Genomic DNA, 21341 nt, shown 5'->3' with positions numbered 1-21341 from the left:
CTTGGTAAGAACTTTTTTTCCTGTGTCTGCTGTGACTGTGATTACTAAGGAGTCAGAAGCTGCAGCGTAGCTGTTAGAGGTGGTGGTTGACGCAGGGGTTGGTATGACTTCCCTGGCACATGCTTTCTCCATTCTCCTTCATAGTTCTTTGCTGTTCACATAGGCTAGATTTCCTACCTTGATGGTGCAAGTTAGTGGAGAGGGATAAGCCCTTTCCCACAGCTTTACTTTCCTGAATGATGATTTCAGGAGCTGGGCTGGAAACCAGGGTCCTGGGCTGTCTTCTTTAGAATCTAAGAGGAATTGATGGTCAAGTTGGTGATACTCGCTACTACCTTTCTTTCCCTTGTATGTCTTACTACTTTTTAAACTTTTAGTGCTAGAAAATTATTTCTGTTGAGGAGTTAGATTTCAATAGGGATTCACAAACATTTATGTGTTTTCTGTATGATCCTGAACAACTCACTTAACCCCAATTGCCTTAGCAAAAAAACCCAACCAAAACAAACAAACATTTATGTGTATTTAATTACTATAAAATTAATGAATTAAGAATCCTGATGATTATAATTATACCAAAAAACCCCAAATTGGTTTCCATTCACATGACAAGGACATGTTTACAGGTAGGAAGGTGTCAGAATAACAGAGCTTCAGAGTTGGAAGGGATCTTAGTAGTCAGTTGTATCAATATTTGAAAATAAATCCCCATTACAGTATACTCAGTAAGTAGCTATTCAGCCATGTCTTAAAGCTTTTTAATGGTCTTTTTATACTGCATCATGGAGCTTCCCAAGTTAAATTATCATGCAGCGTATAATTAGTTCCTCCATTAAAATCCATTCCATTATCTAATCATGATATGAAAGTGATCCTATATTCTCAAAGGCTATCTTCCTTGTGTACAAACTCTACTAGTGCCTATCCATAAAAAGGGATTTGAAATATAGGATTAGGTCACAAGCACTCATTCTTGATTCAAGACAGCTGAATGCCAAAAGGAGGTCTATGAAAAGATTAAAATCAAAGAATGTGACTTTTGGATGACTATAGCTCATGAAAGATTCACTGAGTATTGTGATTTGCTTTGGCGAAAAGTCTCCACACTGAAGAAGTTAGATTTTTTAATTAGTGAAGGATATGATTAATTGCAAAAAAAAAAAAGTAGTAGACATTAAGTGTTATAAAAGTTCAGAGTCTGCAGTAGTCTGCAGTGGATGAAGTATTTAAACTGGCCCTTAAAGTATGAGTAGGATACACTTATGTCCTACTCATCTTTAGTCCAATAAAGTATTTTTAAATTGTTGGAATAATATCTAGATTATTAAAGTAAAATGATAAGGCGTTAGTAAAGATAATGAAATTCTTCTTTACAACTTTTTCTGGTCCCTAAGTTTATCTTGAAAATGGATTAAATGTTCAGTTCAGAAATCTTTTATGCTTATATGTATTTATTCAATTTTAAATTTAGGCAAATATTAATGGCCGTGTACTGGCTCAATGTAACATTGAAGAATTGAAGAAAGAAATGAATATGCATTTTGGGGACTGGCATCTTTTCAGAAGTATGGTAAGATTAAATAATTTTTATTTTCTTCTTTGTCAAGAGGTAGTAAGGAATCAACCAATCATTTATTAAATATCTCTTCTGTGTCCAGCATTGTGCTAGGGGAAAAGACAAAGATGAAAAAGCAGCTGTTCTCAAGTAGCTCACTTTCAATTAAGGGGAGTATGTATATGTATAAGTATATAAAGGAAAGGTACAAATTAAATAATAATTGATGTAGTATTAATCCAGTGAGATGTAATCCAAGTATTTATTTGTTCCCCTCATCTTTGAAAAATATTAATAACATGTTTAATTTTGTATATTGCTATTTGCCAAAGCACACCTAAACGTATTTTATATAGAAGTTTGATTTATAGTACCTTTGTTCCTTTTCTTGGCTTTTATAAAATATCACATTGTTTTCTTCTCAATTGTATTTCAAAGTAATACTGATAGTATAGTAGACAAATTATAAGGCAATATTGCCCTTAATTTAAAATGTTAAGTATCTGTTCACATTATTCCTTACCAAAGACTATTTATACATATCCATATATGCTGTTTGAAATTTATTTGAAATGTATTTTTAAATCCCTTGTTTTCTAATATAATCTGGAATTATAAAAATAACTTTAAAACTTGATTTGTCATTAACACAAGTAATACTGCTTTTCTTGTTTTGTTAAGGTACTTGATATGAGAAATGCAGAAAATCAACCAATTGCTGAAGAGTCACATGTAATGACTGATCATGCCGATATCTCAGTCCCTCATGGCGAATCTCTTCGTCGCTCATTACATAATGAATTGCCACATACAGAACTTTCTAGTCAGGCTCCCTATACATTGAACTTTAGTTTTGAAGAACTGAACACTATTGGTCTTGATGAAGCTCCTCCACGCCACAGTAATTTAAGTTGGCAGGTACTTATTGAAATATTGTCTTTAGTGTCTGAAGTAAAAAGAAATGCATCATCCATGGAAAAAAATGGTCATGTTTCATTCCATTTGATATTCTCAAATTGGATTAGATTAAGTGATAAACTTAATCACAGGTTCATTACACAACTGTATATACCCAAAATAGTAAAAGAACTAGCAGTTTTTCATAATCACACTTTCTCATCTGATGTTATAACTGACAATGTTAAAAACAATGATAGATATTTTAGCATGCAGGCTTTTTCTCTGGATGTTCAACAAAAAGGGAAGGAAGAGGACAGGTGAAGAGCAGGAAAAGGAGGACAGAGAGGAGCAAAAAAGGATGAATAAGGGAAAGAAGAGCCAGAGAAGGAATACACATGAGCAGGATTCAGGAAATGAAGGAAAGAAAGGGGAAAAGACAAAGGGATTTATGTGAGAGAATGAAAAATAGAACTCAGCTACAAGGAAAAAATATTCAGGAGAAACAGTTCATATAATGCATGGTAGGTCTGTTATTATTTAATAAGGATATTTTTTCTCAAATGAATAGGAAATGTTTTTATTCATTTTGCTTGTATTTCCTTTAATTTTTTTTTTATTTCCCATTGTTCCTTTTTCATTTTGTCTCCCTTTCAGTATAAATTGTTAAAGTCTAGTCTTTAATGTCATCTAATGGAGGCCAAAACTAGGTTTTTGTTTTTTAAGGTGGAAAATGGAGTTTTTTAAAAATATTGTTACTTGGATTTTTAAAAAGATTAATTAAAGGTGAGAATAGGTGAAAACTTTATTCTCCTTTATTCTTCCTTCCAATATGATTAGTTCCTTTTTTTCCTCTCAGGGTTTCTTTACCATCTTTATAATTCACTTATATTCTATGCTTCATGTTTGTTATAGTGACCTAAACTCTGACCTTTCTTTAAATTGACAAGTGGGAAAATTCTTATAATTAATATTAGATTGTGAGTGAACTATAAGAAGGGAAACAGGACATTTTTCCCTTATTGGGAGCTTACTGTATTGCTTCCACATCTTTACTTTTTACCATTCTTTCTCTAGTTTTTCCTTATCCCTTTCCTTTGATTCTATGCCTGTTTTCTGATTTCATATTTTCTTTGTCACTTATTGGATCCATTTAAATTTAAAGTAATTCTGATCTTTAAGTGGGCTACACTTAAAGAATCATCCAGAATGAAGAAATTTATTAGTCATACAATGCCATGGATCAGAATACACAGAGTATCATTTTACATTGACAAACAAGATTATACAAACAAGGTTGAAGAAGAGATACCAAAATGGTGAGGGGACATAAAGTCATGTGAGAGAAATAGTTGAAAAAATTAGGGAAACTTACTCTGAAAAAGAGAAGTCTTTGGGGAACAGCTGGATTATGATTAATCTCTTTAAATATTTGAAGGTTTACTATATGAAAGAGAGATTATATTTATTCTATTTTACAATAAAGGTAATGGCAAGGTGAAAGTCATAGCAGGTAGATTTTGGCTCTCTATAAGATCTTGCTATCACTTGGAGCTATTAAAAAATGGAATTAAAAGGCTTCATGAGATAATGATTTCCCAATTACTGAAGGTTTCAAAAAGAATTGGTTACTGATTTAGGCAGAATTAAGAAGCATTTTTTTCATTTTCAGATTTAAAGTACTTAACAGGTTTCATTCATAGATTTTTTTTTTTCCCCTTCATGACACTAGCAGCTCTCCAGAATTCTCAATTCAGAATTGATTTCAACTTGATTTGGAAACCTGTTTTCTCTTTGTCTCATCTATATTTTAAAATTCAACTCTTAAGTCTTATAACTCTTTTCTTTTGTTCTTTTGCAACTTTTATTCAGTTTATATGTTTTTCCTTTCTGGATAGAAAAGTACAGTCACAAACAAATAGTATTGGTTATATTTTATATATGACATATGACACTGTACAGTATACAGTGAGAATTGATTATATTGTTGATCTGTGGCATATTTGGTGCAGGAAACCATTGTGTGTAATTTTCCTCCATTGACAACATCTTAACTCAACTGTAACTTAATGCCTGAAATTTAGAGTGATAGTATGTAGGACTCCATTTTATCTTCTTAAAAATTTTTTGCAGCGAAAGAAAATCTACCTTTCCTTCCCATCTATGCTTTAAAAAAGAAAGAAAAACAAAACTCTTGTAATAAACATATATAAACAAACAAAACATATAGGTCATTTCTACATATCCTAATGAACATATGCCCCAGTGTGCACTGAGTGCACAATTCTCAGGAATTGTGGTAGCTTGCTTTGTTATGAATCTTATAGAATTCTAGTTCATTATTATGCCAATCAGAGTTCTTAAATCTTTCAAAATTATTAGACAAGTAACTTCTGACACTGTGATGAAAACTGACATTTTAATGTTAAAAGATTTCTTATCCTTTTCCTGTTTCCTTCCCTTTCTACCATGACACTATTTTATTAGCTTATTAACTTTTAATCAACCAACATAAAAAGAGAGTGCCAAGATTGTTGATGCAAGTGTTGATTACTATATATTTTTAAATGTTGCTCTAAATAAATTTGCTCAAAAATCTTTATGTAAAATAATCATAAAATAGTATCAGAATTATGTAAGAGTTTTTAAACTACTTGAGCTGTAGAACTTAACTGAAATAACATTAGTTTTTCATAATATGCTGATAATTTTGAGTGACTTGAAAACTCCAGGATTTCAAAATTCCTGGTATTTGTTATTCTTCTTTATTGCTTAGTTGAATTCTTAAAGTATTTTCTTTTTTCTGTCTTCACAGTCACAAACTCGCAGAACCCCAAGTCTTTCAAGTCTCAATTCACAGGATTCCAGTATTGAAATCTCAAAACTTACTGATAAGGTTCAGGCAGAATATAGAGATGCCTATAGAGAATATATTGCTCAGATGTCTCAGCTAGAAGGGGGCGCAAGTTCTGCAACAATTAGTGGCAGATCTTCTCCACACAGCACAGGGCTATACTATATGGGTCAGAGTTCATCAGGGGGCTCTATTCATTCCTCTATAGAGCAAGAAAAAGGGAAGGATAGTGAACTGAAACAAGAGGATGCAAGGAAGTCATTTCTGATCAAGAGGGGAGATGTTATAGATTATTCATCTTCAGGTGTTTCCACTAATGATGCATCTCCTTTGGATCCTATCACGGAAGAAGATGAAAAATCTGATCAGTCTGGAAGTAAGCTTCTTCCAGGAAAGAAATCTTCAGAAAGACCAAGCCTCTTCCAGACAGATTTGAAACTAAAAGGAAGTGGGCTGCGCTATCAAAAACTTCCAAGTGATGAAGATGAGTCTGGGACAGAAGAATCAGATCATACGCCACTTCTCAAAGAAGACAAAGATAAAAAAGTGGAAGGAAAGGTAGATAGAATGCCCAAATCTCCAGAACATAGCACGGAGCCTATTAGAACCTTTATTAAAGCAAAAGAGTATTTATCAGATGCCCTCCTAGATAAAAAAGATTCCTCTGATTCAGGAGTAAGGTCTAATGAAAGTTCTCCCAATCATTCCCTTCACAATGAAGTTGCTGATGATTCCCATCTTGAAAAGGCCAACCTCATAGAACTTGAAGATGACAGCCACAATGGAAAACAGGGAATACCACACAGCTTAAGTGGCCTTCAGGATCCAGTTGTAGCACGTATGTCCATTTGCTCAGAAGATAAGAAGAGTCCTTCAGAATGCAGCTTGATAGCTAGTAGTCCTGAGGAAAATTGGCCAGCTTTAACGGGCCAAAAGGGTTACAATTTGAATCGAACACCTAGTACTGTGACCCTAAATAACAACAGTGCTCCAGCCAATAGAGCTAACCAAAATTTTGATGAAACAGAAGGAATTAGGGATACTTCTCAAGTTATTTTGCGGCCTGGTTCTAGTTCAAGTGGCATTCAGAATGAAAATCTAAAAAGCATCACTCATAAACGAAGTCAACGTTCAAGTTATGCAAGGCTTTCGAAAGATTCTTCAGAGCTTCATACAGTAACCTCTTCTGACAGTGCAGGTTTTGGTGAAGAAAGAGAAAGTATTCTTTAAGGGAAACAAAACAAGGAAAAAAACAAAACAAAACACCCAGTATTATTAGGCTTTCATGTGCAGGATTCTCTTAAAAGTCCATCAAGCAAAAATTTAGTAGTAAATTTTCAAGAACTTTGAGGAAAGGAAAGATATGCTGAATTTCTTTGAGGAAAGAAAAGATTGTCCTGTAATTGAAAAAATGGAAATCCATTTTTATTTTTTAAAGTTTTTGTGATTATTTGGCTCCGTATATCTTAAAGTGGAAATCTAAGGTTAAATCTAAGAGTAATGAACTTTTTGTTAAATCTTAAAAACATTGTTTCCAAATGTAAAGAAAATGAGACTATTATAGTTCCCTTTAGAAAACAAAATCTGCTTGTTGGGAGACTGAAATAATCTATAAAATTGAATAATCCACATATCCAATCTTGCAAGCATTTATTAAACACCTTATGTGTAAAATCTCATGTTATGCTGTGGGGATTAAAAAGACGATACAAACAATCCCTGCACTAAAGGAGGTAACATTCAACTGATAATTATTGTTGAGCAACTTTTCTACCTAAAAAATAAATGTTTCCTATAGTTTTATTTTGAAGCATTCAGCAGATAATTTAGTAGAACTTATAAGAAAGAAAGTAAATAGTGCCCAAGGTCAGGCTCAAGGAATCTTTGATTTTTTTTTCCTTTTTTCCCATGCTTCTTGATTGATCTTCTTTACATTACTGAAGATTTGGAAATAGATATACCCATTAGCCAGAGTGGGTGCATTATATTACAGCTCTGAAATTAATAGTCTACTCATCTATTAGTTTCAGTGCTATGTTCTGATAGCTATGATGGTATTTCATGAGTCAGAAACAGAACATGATACATTTTTCCTTAATATACTTGACTTTTCTGCTGTGTCAGTATATGTCCACTTATGGATAAAAATATATAGCAGCCCATTAGTAATTGCATTTTTAACAATTATGACATCTCAGACGTTAAGTATTATATGGTTCCTTTGGACAAAGCATTATAGATGGGGGCATATAATAGATATGCCAATATTTCTTGAATGAATAAATGGGCAAATTGAATTATTTGTACATGAAAAAATTACATAATAATTCAAGATAGTATGTTATTAGAAAGAAAAAAATATCCATTATTGAAGGAAAATGTACCCATTTTATTTGTTCCTAAACTACTGTACCATTTTTTTCTTATTTGTGGATAAAAGCATCATGGACCATTCATTTAAACCTCTGTAACAAAGCAGAAAGACAGAAATGCTCAAAATAGATATGAAAATAGACAATATTTGCATCACTATTCCCACAGTTACTGGAATATATATATTTGAATGTGTGGATTGGTAAAGACATCATAATCACCCAGTGATCTCCTATTGTCTTTAGAAGTAACTTTTTATTTATGCATCACACACCAAATAATCACAGCTAAGAAGAATTACATATGTGCAAAGTTATCTTTAGACGTGACTTTTTATTTATGTATCACATATCTGATAATCACAGCTAGAATTACATATGTGCAAAGTACATCATATTGTGATGGGTATTTACTAGTTATCTTTTAATTAGGGGAATGAGTAAATTATTAACTGGGAATATTTTAATTATGGCACTAAGTTGCTTTCTTGTGATAGTCAGTGAAGATTGATTATTGTTGTGTATTATCTAGTGATTCATAAAATAATATAATCTTTAATCAAAAAAGTATTTATCCAATTATAAAACAAAAGGAATAGGCTAGTTATTGACAAGTTGTTAGCTTTTAGAATTTATTAATAAAAACATCTGTGAAACTGTGTGATTAGTTTAGGCCAACTTTCATTCCTTTTAGAGAAGTTGTCATATCAGTGTCATTGTAACTCATTTCTTACCCTCAAAGTAAATTTGCATGATTTTCAGAATTTGAGTATCAACTTGTAGATTTAGAAAACAATAAAAAATTGGCATGCTATTTTTGACTTGGGAGTATTTATTTATTGTAATGATAATTCATATTCTGAACTGTTTGTATGTTTGCTTTTTATGGCTTATTGATAGAGTTTACACATTCCATTTGACATTAATTTACTTGCCTAGAGTCTTCACCAATAAATTATTCCTGTGATTTAAATAATCACTTAGGTATATGATGATTAATTTTTCTAGTGCACTAAATGGTACATTATGGTACCTTAATGAGCTAAAAAATTCAATATGTATCAACTAATACACAGTTTAGCCCTGCAGCTACAATCCCAGAAGTAATTTATTCACCAACAGGACTCTAGGGAAAATAAATTACTGTTTATTTGTATGACTTTCACCTCAGAGAACTATGCTTTCTAGTAAAAATGGGAAAATTTTTATAAATAAATTCTTCTGCTCATGAGTTCACTTTTCTTAATGTAGTTAATAACACTTTCCCAAAAGATATACTCCACTTAACCATTTCTAAGTTATAGATTAATTTCTCCCTGCTTATTACTATAGAAAGAGAATTATATAATAAAAGAATTCTGAATACTTTTACTTTAGCCATGGATAATTTTCTTTTTATAGCATAATCTCTAAGCACTTAGCCACATGGTTATATTCACAATTGACATATTAGTTCTGAAAATTATGAACAAAAAATTTAAAAATGCCTGCATCTTAATATGTCACATTTATAGATGATTATATATTATGTCACATAAAACTTTTAAAGAATCATAGCTATAATCACTCTATTCCCATAAAATAAAAGGCCTTATTCTGTTATATTATCATATATCCTCTCATAATAGTAAAATAAAATTTCTGACCAAATAGTTGTTTTTAGTAAATTATCTAAAAATCTACATTTGACTATAGTATTATTAATTATAAAATAATATTTTGCATGTTTTATTTCTATAATAGCATTGATTTTTAGTGTTATTTTTCTCATAAAAGCTAATCATAAAGAAATATATTTTTGAATGGAAATACTATAAGCTTTTCTCCTTTTTAACTACAGTAACAAGTAATAAGATCATATATGATATCTCTGGTTATACTAGGGATTCTCAGCCTCTTTGGAAAGTCTATAAAGTTTAGTAGCTTCAGAAAAATACTTGCTGGGTAAAATTGATTCTTGTTTTAGAGTAAGTTATTAAAGGGAAGAGTGAGAGTTTACAGAGGTATTATTCCTTTCATGAACTCTGTATGAATGGTATTGAGGCAGTATGAAAAAAAAAAAAACCAGAATAATCCAAAGCAAACAATTTAAGGTGCAATAAAGTTAGATAATGTGAATTTTACCAACGAACTTTTAAATATTCAAGAGCCAATTCTTAAGTCCCTTACTTCTCTTCACTTCATGGCTTTTTGCCATTTCTGTTTATTTAAATATCTCCCAGAAAGTGAGCAAAGGAGAAAAGAAAAAGGAGATTAAAAAAAAATCTTAATTTTTGCAAGTTTTTTCTGAGAAATATTCTGGCCTCAAAAAAATAAGATACTGGATAAAATTAGACTTTTGAATTTCTCTATTATAATGTTCCTGTCTTCTATTGGCAGGGAAAATGCAGAATTGATCATAAGAATGTAAATAAAAGGTAAAGAAATATTTACATAGAGCAGTATGCCTGATCTGTGGATATAGATATTTGAATGCTCATGGTGGAAAAGGTTGAGAATCTCTGGGTAAAACCACCTAAGGAATAAAGGGATCATCTTAATATCTTACATAATTTTAAACCCTTTCATGCCTAGGAAGAAAATGACATCCAAGGTAATGGCTTCTGAAAAGGAGAATTCAATCTGAAATAAGGTATGTGGAAGTCAAACTACTGTATCCAAATTTTCAAAGTCCTTTCCTTTAAAAAAAAAAAAAAAAAAAAGGTAGGTTTTAGGAGCGTTTGAAGATAATTTTTTGTAATTGATTAGTTATATGTCCTGTACTTGATAAGTTAAATGTCAATTCAACAGTCTCACTAGAGACAGGGAAGAAATACCAAAATAAGTGTCATAAGTTGACTCCTACATCATAAAGTTGTGGAAATCACTTAGGATATATGCGAATATAAACAGTGTAAAATACTTATGTCAGTTATATTACATCAGTGGGATAAAACAATGACAAATTATCAGGCTTGAAATGACGAATTTTGAAAGACATCTCAGAAATTATATGTTTAATTTATTACCATATGCATAAAGCATTTTGAAGGAAAAGTAAAACTTCATCTCTAAACCAGTCTACAGGACAAGCATACTATATACTATAACCAGCTAAAATCAGATCATGATATCCATAAAGTCCATCTTTTAACCATGCAAAACTAATTGATAGTCCTCAGTTCAGTATAGAAAGTTTGTAAAATATACATATATATATGTGTGTGTGTGTGTGTGTGTGTGTGTGTGTATATATACACGTATATATATAATGGATATTGTATTTCTTCTCAGTAGTTGAGAGAGCTAAGAAGAGAATTTAGAATTGGGGGGAAAAAAAAGAAAAGTCTAAGCCTGCATAGTGAAAAACCTTGGATTAGAACCCAATCTTTTCAATTCCAAGGAGATTACTCTGTATGTTTGACCATACTGGACTTAAGCTTTATATTAAAATATGATTATTGAATAAAAATAATGAAAAAATGATGAAAAAGAAAATATGCATAATAGTAAAATACAGCTGTTACTGTAATAGTAACTATTTAAGTATGTATCTTTAAAATGCCAATTAATGTATATTAAACTGTGCTACAGAATTATGTTGTAGATAAAATTTATAATAGAATCATTCTGGTACTTGACTAAGATGTTTTTCAGATATTGTCTGTCCAAAGTAGACTTGATTTCTAACTAATTACATGATAGAGCAAATAGTGTGGTTCCATGGTAGGATTATTTTGAGAGGATAACAGTTAACAGAAATATTGGCAAAGGATAAATCAACCTACAAAGTTATTACCAAAAAAACTTGTTGAATAATTCTTTAAAATATGGTAACCTTTCTGATTTAGTTGTAATTGGAAAGATCAGTTGAATTTTAAGCTAAAAATCTTGAGTTATGATTAGATTATCTTCAAGTAATTTTATCAAACTTCTTACAAATATTAAAGTGTAATTCTGTTGTCTTCTGAAATTAATAGAAATAAAAAGCTCACTTGCAATTAGCATAATTTGCTGAAGTCCTTAACACTTTAAGCAGGTTACATACTTTCTCAGTCTCTTGTTTAAATATGTGACATCACCCTAGACAAATAATTGCACTTTCTGAATTATTGGAGCTTGAATTAGTTATAATGTAAATTAGACTATGTTCTCAAAACTACATAAAGTAAAGAGCGATTGAGAATTGTGAAGAACAAGGAAGGATACTGTTAGTAAACAGAAAGGTGATGGTAATCATTTTGTAACTGATATTTTATTTATACCTGTCACTTCTATTTGCTATCAAGGCAAAGTGGATTCCATCTTTCTTACTATCCTACCTACTAGCAAAGCAATACTGCTTTCTCTCCTTATTGACAAATAACTTTTCCTAATAGTTGATTCCCCTCTCTAGAAATAAATGGGAAAAGAAAAGGTTGCTTTGCCAGTGAATATTCTTGCTATTCAATGGATTTGAGAAGAAAGACAAATCACACTATTTTCTTTGTGTATGTGTGTGTGTGTGTGTGTGTGTGTGTGTGTGTTTTGTAGCTATAGCTGGAATTTAATAGTTAAATGTTTTTAAATAGCATAAAGTTTTGAGAGAAGCACAAATGTATGACTGCATGTATGCAATATAGGTATAAACCAACATTTCATATTTTTCATATTTCATGCCACATTTTTAATAAGAAAAAAATACATTTTTTCCCTAATCTTTACCTTTCTGATCCCTGTTTAGAGCTAAGTATTTTTCTCTTTAGATCTTCAGAATGTGCACTTTTATTCCAACTAAATTTTATGTGCTTCAGTTTTTATAGTTACTTATTTTCTTTCATTCAATTTTTCAATTTAGTTTTTTTTCTTTTCACATATACTCCTTTTCCTTCTCCCCAATTTGGAAAGATCTTAAGGGAGGCAGCTCTAATTAAACAACTGCTTTGCAACAATTTTGGGGGGAAAAAAACCTGAATCTTTTGGAGAAAACTTGATGGGGAATGCGCCAGTTATCTTTAAATATTTGAAGAATAATCATTTGGTGGACAGATTGGACTGGGTCTCTTCAAGATCCTAGAGAAGAGAATTGGGATGAGTGTGCGGCAATTTCAGAGGAAGAGATTTTGTTTCAGTATAGTAAAAGAGAAAAAAAAGGCATAATACATAATGACTATGTTAGCCTTGGGTCAGGAGGATCTTAGTTCAAATCCTTTTTCTGAAATATACTAGCTGAATGACCATTAGCAAATCATTTAGTCATTTAATTTGAAACCATTGTTACTGTCAAGTTGCTGAATAAAACTACTGGAGGGAATTTCCATGCTGGGAATTCCTCACACTAATGAAATCTCAGGCCAGAACCTAATTAACTAAATTAGTAAGGGAAACTACTTTAACAATTAATTTCATCTTTAAAAAAACTGATGAGGTGGAGACCACCTAGTAAGGGCAACCAAAAGAGTCTCTATGCCATACCTTAGCATTTAAGAACCATAGGGATGTTAAGAAAAACTTTAAAGAGGAAATAAAAGCCATCTTTAAATATTTGAAGGACTGGTTTGCAGTGAGTGATATTTATTCTGCTTGAATTTTAAGTTAATCTTGAGTCATGCTCAGATTATCTTCAAGTGATTTTATCAAACTTCTTACAAATATTAAAGTGTAATCTTGTCTTCTGAAATTGATAGGAAAAAAACCTCACTTGTAATTAGCATAATTTGCTGAAGTCCTTAATATTTTAATCAGGTTAGATACTTTCTCCTCAGTCTCTTGGTAGTATTATAAATCTGATGTACTTACATCACCCTAGATAAATAATGGCAAATGTAGGAAAAATTAATCAAAATTTTATTGGTGTGAAAAGACAAATTTAGGTTTGAGTAATAAAAGCCACCAAAAATAATTTGTCTATGAAGAAAAGACTGGCACAAGCAAGTAATTAAGTTTCCAAAAATGGAATGGATTGTCACTAAAAGTATGGTGGACTTTCCTTAGAGATTGTGAAGCAAAGATAGATAATTATTTGTCATATATATCATAGAAGGAATTCTTGTTGAAGTGGGTAAATGGTCTGGATTCTCTTCCAATCAGGTGAATTTATGAGAATAGAAGACTTCTTTATGAAGTAATGAATTCCTCATAACTAAAAACGTTCAAGAAGAGGCTTGGTTGATCACTTCTTAGGATAATTATAGAGGGCATTTGTAATCAAGCACAGGTTTGCCTTAGAACTCAAGATCCTCTTCTGTTTATGCTTTTATTCCTGATGTAGCATAGCTTACAAGTGTAAGAACAAGAAAAATTTGTAATCAGGTACTCTTCAATTCTTTATCATAGAGATTTCAGAAAACATTCCTAAACTAGCATAAATCATCTACCATTTTGTTATCCAAATTCTTTTTTCCCATTAGTATGCATTATTGAGAATTGATTCCTGTCAAAATTTCAAGTAATGATCAATTTTTCTCCTAGAGGGATTTGACTTACTTATAATTTACTTCTTTAGAGTTTATTTAGAAGTTAACATAGTTTTATGAGCTTTTGAATGTCTGTTCTTGTTGCCATTATTCCACCACAGCTGATCTTTTTTTTTTTTTTTTTTTTAAAGCTTTGTTACTTGCTTTTTCCATTCTGCTTCCAGCAAGGCAGATTAATTGGAGTGTAGTAAGAAACGCTCCCAGAATACGCCCTTTCCTAGTATATTGGTAAAACAACAGAGATTGGGGAGAGAGAGGCCCAATCCCTCCTTGCTGAGGGGTAGGAGGAACCTTCCATACTTTCGGCTGCCATCAGTCTCATTCTCTCCTCTTTAGTCACCTCCTCCACAACTTCTTGACCAACTGTATTGCTGCCTTTCCTTATATTATACTTCTGGGACTATGAACCATGATCATGAACCATTGATCCTCTAAGTTTGTGTCATTTTGCTCTTCTTTCTCTTCATCTCTGTAACTCAGTGGAACAAAGTTGTCCTCCCTTACTACTATAACCCAGTATGTATTGTTTTCTTCATTAGAAGAGGATCAGGACTATCTTTGCTTTTGTACTTGTGTATCTGCAGAATTTAGCACAGTACTTGACACATAGTAAGCACTTAATAAGCTTTTTAGATTTGTTTTTTTACCTTCCGAGCTCAAAAAAAAAAAAAAAAAAAGGTGAGGTTTTATTATGGATTTTTGCTTTATAGTCAAGTTTGTTGGAATCCACCTATACTGAGGTTTCTAGTTCTTATGAATTGTTTCATGCTAATGCTTGTCAATATACATTTCTCCGCCACCCCCCCCAACTTCATCTTGTTGATTCAAATTCAACTTGTTAATTTTGATTCTATAACTTTTGCTGTGTCTTGTATTTTCTTTGTAGGATTTTTATTTTATGTTCATTGTGGTTTGAATTGAACCATTTCTCTCATTTGTCAAAATATCTTTGAATTCTAGTCACACTTTGCTTTATCAGTTCTGAGATTATGAAAATTTCTTTACAAAAGCCTTCACATTCTGATAAAATTTATTTCAGAGGTAAAATATTTTGACTTTTGCAGCAGGTAATTTTGAAATGAAATCAGAAGGGCTATTATTGCTTGAAAGTGAATGGATTTTTTTGTTTTTATTCTGGATTTCTTTTATACGCTCCATATTTTTATTATCCTGTGAACTAAGTTGGTATGCTAAAGCATGTGCAAAATATCAGGATATTTAATTTTATTCTTTTTCTTACTCTTATCAATGAACTCATAAGTCCACTGCCTTCCCCTGACCTTAATGCTGTTTTATTTACTAAGTAATTTGTTTCTTTCTACATCTAACCTTATCAGTGTTTTTTAATGTATTTTCTTTTTTTAATTAAATTTTTTTCAATGAAAATTTGCCTTCTATCCCTACTTCTTCAGTGTTACTCTTCTTCCTCTGCCAATAAAGGAAAACCTCCCAACACTTTAGTAGAAACACACAGAGTCAAGCAAAATTAAAATTCTACAGTGACTATATTAAAAAAAAAAGTTTCATTCTGTTCTTTGAGTTTATCACCTCTCCATCAGGATGTGTGTAGTTTATTTCAACATAAGTCTTTTGGAACTATGGTTGGTCATTGTGCTGATTGGTCCCTAACTCTTTCATAGTTGTTTGCCTTTACAGTATTGTTATCATTGTATGTAAAATACCATTTATTACTTAACCCTGGGCAGTCACTTCATTTGTGATACTCTAACATTACTCCTCGGTATTTTTATATTACCAGTCTCTCCTAATTCCCAGGGCTTCAGAGAATCCTCTGGCCACTGACCTTTGCAGTGTCAACTATCTTTAACCTGACTCACCTCCTCTGAGGCCTTCAGAGGTCTCTGGCTGTGATTTCTTGAATCATAGTTTAATAACAGATAGCAAGCTCAAGAACAGCCATGTGCAAACTTAAAGTCTTTATCATACTTGTATACTATGTATTTTGATTACACTCACTTTGATATTGGTTCAAGACTAATTCAAAACTATTTCTAGTTTTCCCAAATTTCTCTGAAACCATCCCCTTCTTCACGTCTTATAGCATTTTAGTATTCAATCACATTCACAATACCATACTTTGTATAGCCATTCCCCAATCAACAGCATCTCCTCAGTTTTCAAATCTTTTATTATAATTTTAACATTATTTTTTCAAAAATTGAGCTCCAGATTCTTTTATTCATTGAAAATATAAACAATATGGTACCCATTATTCATATGAAGTCATGCAAAACATTTCAATGTTAGTCACATTGCTCCCCAATTCCCCTCCCCCCATTAATATAAACTGAAAAAAATATACTTACGTCTTCACTTAGAACTTATCAGTTCTCTTTGGAGGTGGATAACAATTTGTCATGAGTGAGTCCTTTGGAATTGTCTTGGATCATTGTATTGATCAAAGTAGCTAAATCTTTCATAGTTGAGCACTACTACAATGTTGCTATCAATGTGTACAATATACCACTACAATGTGTACGATATAGTCCTGGTTCTGCTCACTTTACTTTGCTTCAGCTCATATAAGTCTTCACAGCTTTTTTTGAAACCTTGCCAATCATCATTTCTTATAGTGTTTTATAGCATATTGTATTCCATCACAATCATATATCACAATTTGTTTAGCCATTCCCCAACTGATGATTCTCTTAATTTCCAATTCTTTGCCAGCCCAAAAGTAGCTGCCATAAACTTTTTGGTATATCTTTAGAATTTGTTTTACTTAGGACTAATATTGCCCTTAATCTATTCCTCCTCCTATTCCTCCCACCTCTTTCCTTCTCCCCTTCCCCTCCTTTTTTCCTCTATTGATTGAAATATATTCCTGGTCTCAACTCTTATGTGGATGAAGTTCAGATGTCATTTGCTTTCCCCATTCTTCCTCCTTGTATAGGACACCCATATGCACTCTAATTATACAAGATAATTTTTCCCTTCTCTTTTCTTCCCTTCCCTTTCCGTTCCTCTTTAAAGATCATCAAAACATAGAACTATTCCTAATCCCTCTTTTTACTTTCTACCATAATCCCTGATTATATCCTTATATTGTTATGTAAATAATTTATCCTTTTGTGGTTTCTTATTATTAACTTACTGACATTTACCTTAATTTTTTTTTTTTTTACTCCTGTGTTTGCGTCTCGGAATTTCTATATAATTCTGGTCTTTTCATCAGAAATACTTAAAGGTCTCTCCTCCCCCCAATAGGACTATAATATAACTCACTTTTTCTGGATGAGTTATTCTTTGTTGTGAATCTATATATTTTGCCTTTCAGATTATTATATTCAAAGCTCTTTGCTTCTTTATAGTGATGGCTCCTAAATCATATGTGATCACAGCTGTAGGTCCTTGGTACTTGAATTCTTTCTGTACATCAGCTTGAATATGAGCTGGATTTTGATTGTGACATTCCTGGGAGATATAATTTTGGGAATTCAGCAGGTTAGTAGTGATTATGAGTTTTTGGAATACGATGCCTGGGCTCTGTTTCTGGTCATGTATTTCAGATAAAAAATGATCATTCAACTCTCTTTCCTTTATCTCTTTTCCATGTTAATTGTTTTTGCTATGGAACATTTTTTTTTATATTTTCAAACTTTTTACTTTGTTTTAGTATTTCTTTTTACTTTGTGGATTCATTATCTTATACCTAATCTTTTGTCGTTTTTCAGGAAATTTGTTGCTAGGGTAGTATTTTATATCTCTTTTGCCAACCTGCTTATTTCTATTTTTTTATTCCATGTCTCATTCCTTTTACATTTTTTTCTTCTAGATTTCTCATTTATTTATTTTGTTGAGGCAATTGGGGATAAGTAACTTGCCCAGGGTCACACAGTTAAGAAGTATTATGTGTCTTACATCAGATTTGAACTCAAATCCTCCTGATTTCAGAGCTGGTGTTCTATCTACTGTGACATCTAGTTGCCCCCTCATTTGATTTATGAAAACATTTATAATATTCTTACTTCATCTCTTCCAAGATGTCTAGTTGGTTTTGTGCTTAAGCTGTGTTTTTCTTTGAGGCTTTAATTATAGGTGTTTTGGAATCATTTTCTTCTTTCAAGTCTTGTGTCCTTTTTACTAAAACAGCCTTTTATGATGGGATTCTTTTTTACTTTTCTCATCATTCTAGCCTACTTTCTGAGTTAGGACTTGCTACTGGAGCCAGGTTCTGTGCTCATCATACCTCTAGAGCAGGAAACTGCTGCTGGGCTTACATACTGTTAGCCAGCTAGAAAGCTCTATTGTTTCCAAATCACAGAATTGCAGGCTTCTCTTTGGTCTGAGATTCCTAACCTCATTATTTTACTGAAGGCTTGGCTGACCTGGTTATTGAACTGAGTCCCATTTTCCTCTTGAATTCAGCCACTTAGCTGCTGTTTGCTCCCTGCTAAGTGCGAACCCTAGGCATTCTTCTATTCCCTAGTACCCTTAAATGCAAGTCCCCTCTTCAATCCATCCTGGATCTGTGACCTTTACCTGAGTAGCGACAGCTTCTAGAGTGACCCACACGAGATCAGACTTCTTTGTGCCTTTGTGCTCTTTTTGCCAGAGTATGCAGCTTCTCCCTGCCCTGAACTGTTCTGGTAGTTCCTGACTAAGTCCCATTTCCAGGATACTCAGACTTCTGTATCTCTTTTTGCCAGCCTTGGCATGAGAAAATGATTCACTGTGGTTTTTTTTAAGCTTCCCAATGAAGATTCAGTCTGGCACATTTTTTTTTTTTTGATCTTTATAGTGGTGGCATTCACCTTTTTAAGTTTTCTTTATTTTTTGTCATAACTTCTGAAGGCAGGCAGGCAGACAACAAAACATTTAAGCACTTGCCTTGCACTGTACTAAATACAGGCAAAAGAAAGATAGCTCTTCCCCTGAAAAAAGCATACACCCTAATGGGAAAAGAATGCACAAAAAAGGGTAAAAAGCTGAAGTTCAAAGAGGAGAGAAAGCACAGAAGTGAAATCTAAGGACGCAGGAGCACAACTTAAATGAGAATGAAGAATGGCCAGGTTGAGCCCATTCTCATAATACAGACTTCTCCTGGTAGAGAAAAGGATGTTTCAAGGTGATAAGGCCCAAACCTGAGTTCTGATGACAGAGTCCAGGGACTTTGAATCACAGTGAGGAGGGGAATATGTATGTAGGAACAATAAGTAACCTTCATTTCATTTCATTAATTAGCATATTCATATTAGTGCTTTTATATACTCATGATGACATCAACATGGATATTTCCACTAGGAGCCCACCCATGCTTTTTCATCCTATGCAAACCTTGTTTATTTCCTCCTCCAAATCCTTTACAGTGTCTATCCAGAGTGGTGGGAACCTACATGAATGAAAACATTTTCTAAGTGTTTAATATATGCTGTGCTGTGTGATGAGAATACAAATAAAAAAGCACGAAGGTATCTGCTCTCAAGAAGCTTGCATTCTAATATGGAAAGATAGTGTGGATTGGAAGCTTCAGCTACAAGTCAGATGGAAAAGTTCACTGGTATTTAGGTGTAACAGCTAAGCAGAGGGTGATGCAGCTTCCTTAATATTTCATTCGTCCCTGGAGCCATTCGACAATGCCAAAGACTTGGGTGGAATGACCCCCCTACACACTGTTCTTGGGAAAACAGAAACCATCCAGGTTGCATCTCCGCATGAGATAACTTTCTGTTGTGATGATTGAGGGGGGTCACAGAGACCGTGTTCTGGAGGCACTGCATTTCCAAAATTATTGGGCTTAAAGTCAGGCTTTTAGGGATTGTGGTAGTGACTTGCCTTGCTGGGCCCTGCTGCCTCTGATCTCTCAGAGTGCTTTGTTGCTCCAGCGAGGCTGCCTTGCCTATCCATAGGCAACTGTTGTCGGGAATGCTTGGCTTCTGCTCCAGAGATTGCTTCCCTTAGGATGGCTGCATGAGGTGGGCTGGAAGTCAGTCCTTATTGGAGGGTGGGGAGTGGCAGACCAGACTGGGCTGCTTTCTTTCCTCAGGCCCTTAGTCAGTGGTTTCTGGTAAGCCCCTTCTTCCCAAGAGTTCTCCTCAATGCTAGCCATACGTCTAGTCTACATCTAAATGGATACAGAAGGCAGTCCAGTGGTCATGTGCATGGTGTGGACATAAACTTATCAGTTGCCCTCAATTTCTTTATATGACTCACTTCCTTTTCAGTTGTACATCCTCCCTAATGGAATCTTTTATGCCACTTGTCCTGTACAGTGGGGGGTTTAGGTATTTTTTATTTTGCTCTATTACAGTTTACTTATGCCCACCACATGATTCTCCATTGCCCTTTGGCTGAACTGTAAGTTTTAATTCTTCAGACAAGGTGGCATTTCATGACTTACAGCCATGCAGCATAGGAATAATATTGATATTTGTAAGTTGGGCTTTTATTTCAAAGGAAACAGAAAAGAAAGTAAATTCCAGTGACTCCTTGTTGTTTCTTGTATCAAATATAAACTTTTCCATTTGACATTTAAAGCTCTTCACAACCTGGCCCTTCCCTACCTTTCTAGTCTTCTCACATTTTGCATTCCATCTGTACAGGCCGACTTGGTTCTCTACATCAGGACATTCCGGTCTCCGTCCCTTTGCATTTCCTGTCCCTGATGCTTGGAGTGTACTTCTTCCTCACCTCTGCCTTTTGGAATCTCTGATTTCCTTCAAGACTAAGCTCCAGTACCATCTTTTTTTCATGAAGGCTTTTCAGGTCTCTCTAGCTTCTCAGAGACCCCTCCTGAAACTCTTCTGAATATTTTCTGTATATATTTATATATGTTATCCCCCTTATTTGAATATTAGTAGGGGCTATTTCATTTTGTCTGCTTATCAAAGACAAAAGTGAAATAGAGGCAGTTTGGTGGCACTGGGTCTGGATTTTAGAAGACTGAAGTTCAAATGAGGCTTCAGACATTTATTAACTGTGAACCTGAGCAAGTTGTTTAACCTCTGTTAGTCTTGATTTCCTCATCTGCAAAACGGGGATAATTATAGCACGTACCTTCAAGGGTTGTTGCAAAGATCAAATAAGATAATAAAATGCTTATAGGTAGTAAGCACTATATAATGTCAGCAATTAGTAGTAGTATCATGAATGCTGATCAGAGTGCTTTGTACATAGTAAACATTAAAATATTTGTAGATTGACAAAGGCATTAAAAAGACTGTACAGCTTCTCAAATATAATCCTAAAAATTATCATTTTCTTACCAA

General features: G+C 33.1%; 1 protein-coding gene across 5 annotated transcripts in view; it reads left to right on the top strand.

Annotated features, from left to right (window-relative positions):
• Positions 1-21341, top strand: part of KIDINS220 (kinase D interacting substrate 220) — a 176562-nt gene extending 155221 nt beyond the window's left edge. For 3 of the 5 annotated variants that reach the window (XM_051976079.1, XM_051976078.1, XM_051976077.1), the window contains 3 exons: positions 1472-1570; positions 2237-2473; positions 5268-8492. In XM_051976079.1, the coding sequence (XP_051832039.1) occupies positions 1472-1570; positions 2237-2473; positions 5268-6536 (1605 nt within the window). In that variant the 3' untranslated portion in view covers positions 6537-8492. Of the gene's footprint in view, positions 1-1471; positions 1571-2236; positions 2474-5267; positions 8493-10252 lie in introns of those variants that run through there. The other 2 variants (XM_051976080.1, XM_051976081.1) reach the window with 2 other exon arrangements.

The sequence above is a fragment of the Antechinus flavipes genome, chromosome 2 (assembly GCF_016432865.1).
Source record: "Antechinus flavipes isolate AdamAnt ecotype Samford, QLD, Australia chromosome 2, AdamAnt_v2, whole genome shotgun sequence".
In the NCBI taxonomy this organism is placed as follows: Eukaryota; Metazoa; Chordata; class Mammalia; order Dasyuromorphia; family Dasyuridae; genus Antechinus; species Antechinus flavipes.
This window is presented reverse-complemented; position numbering and strand designations above follow the sequence as displayed.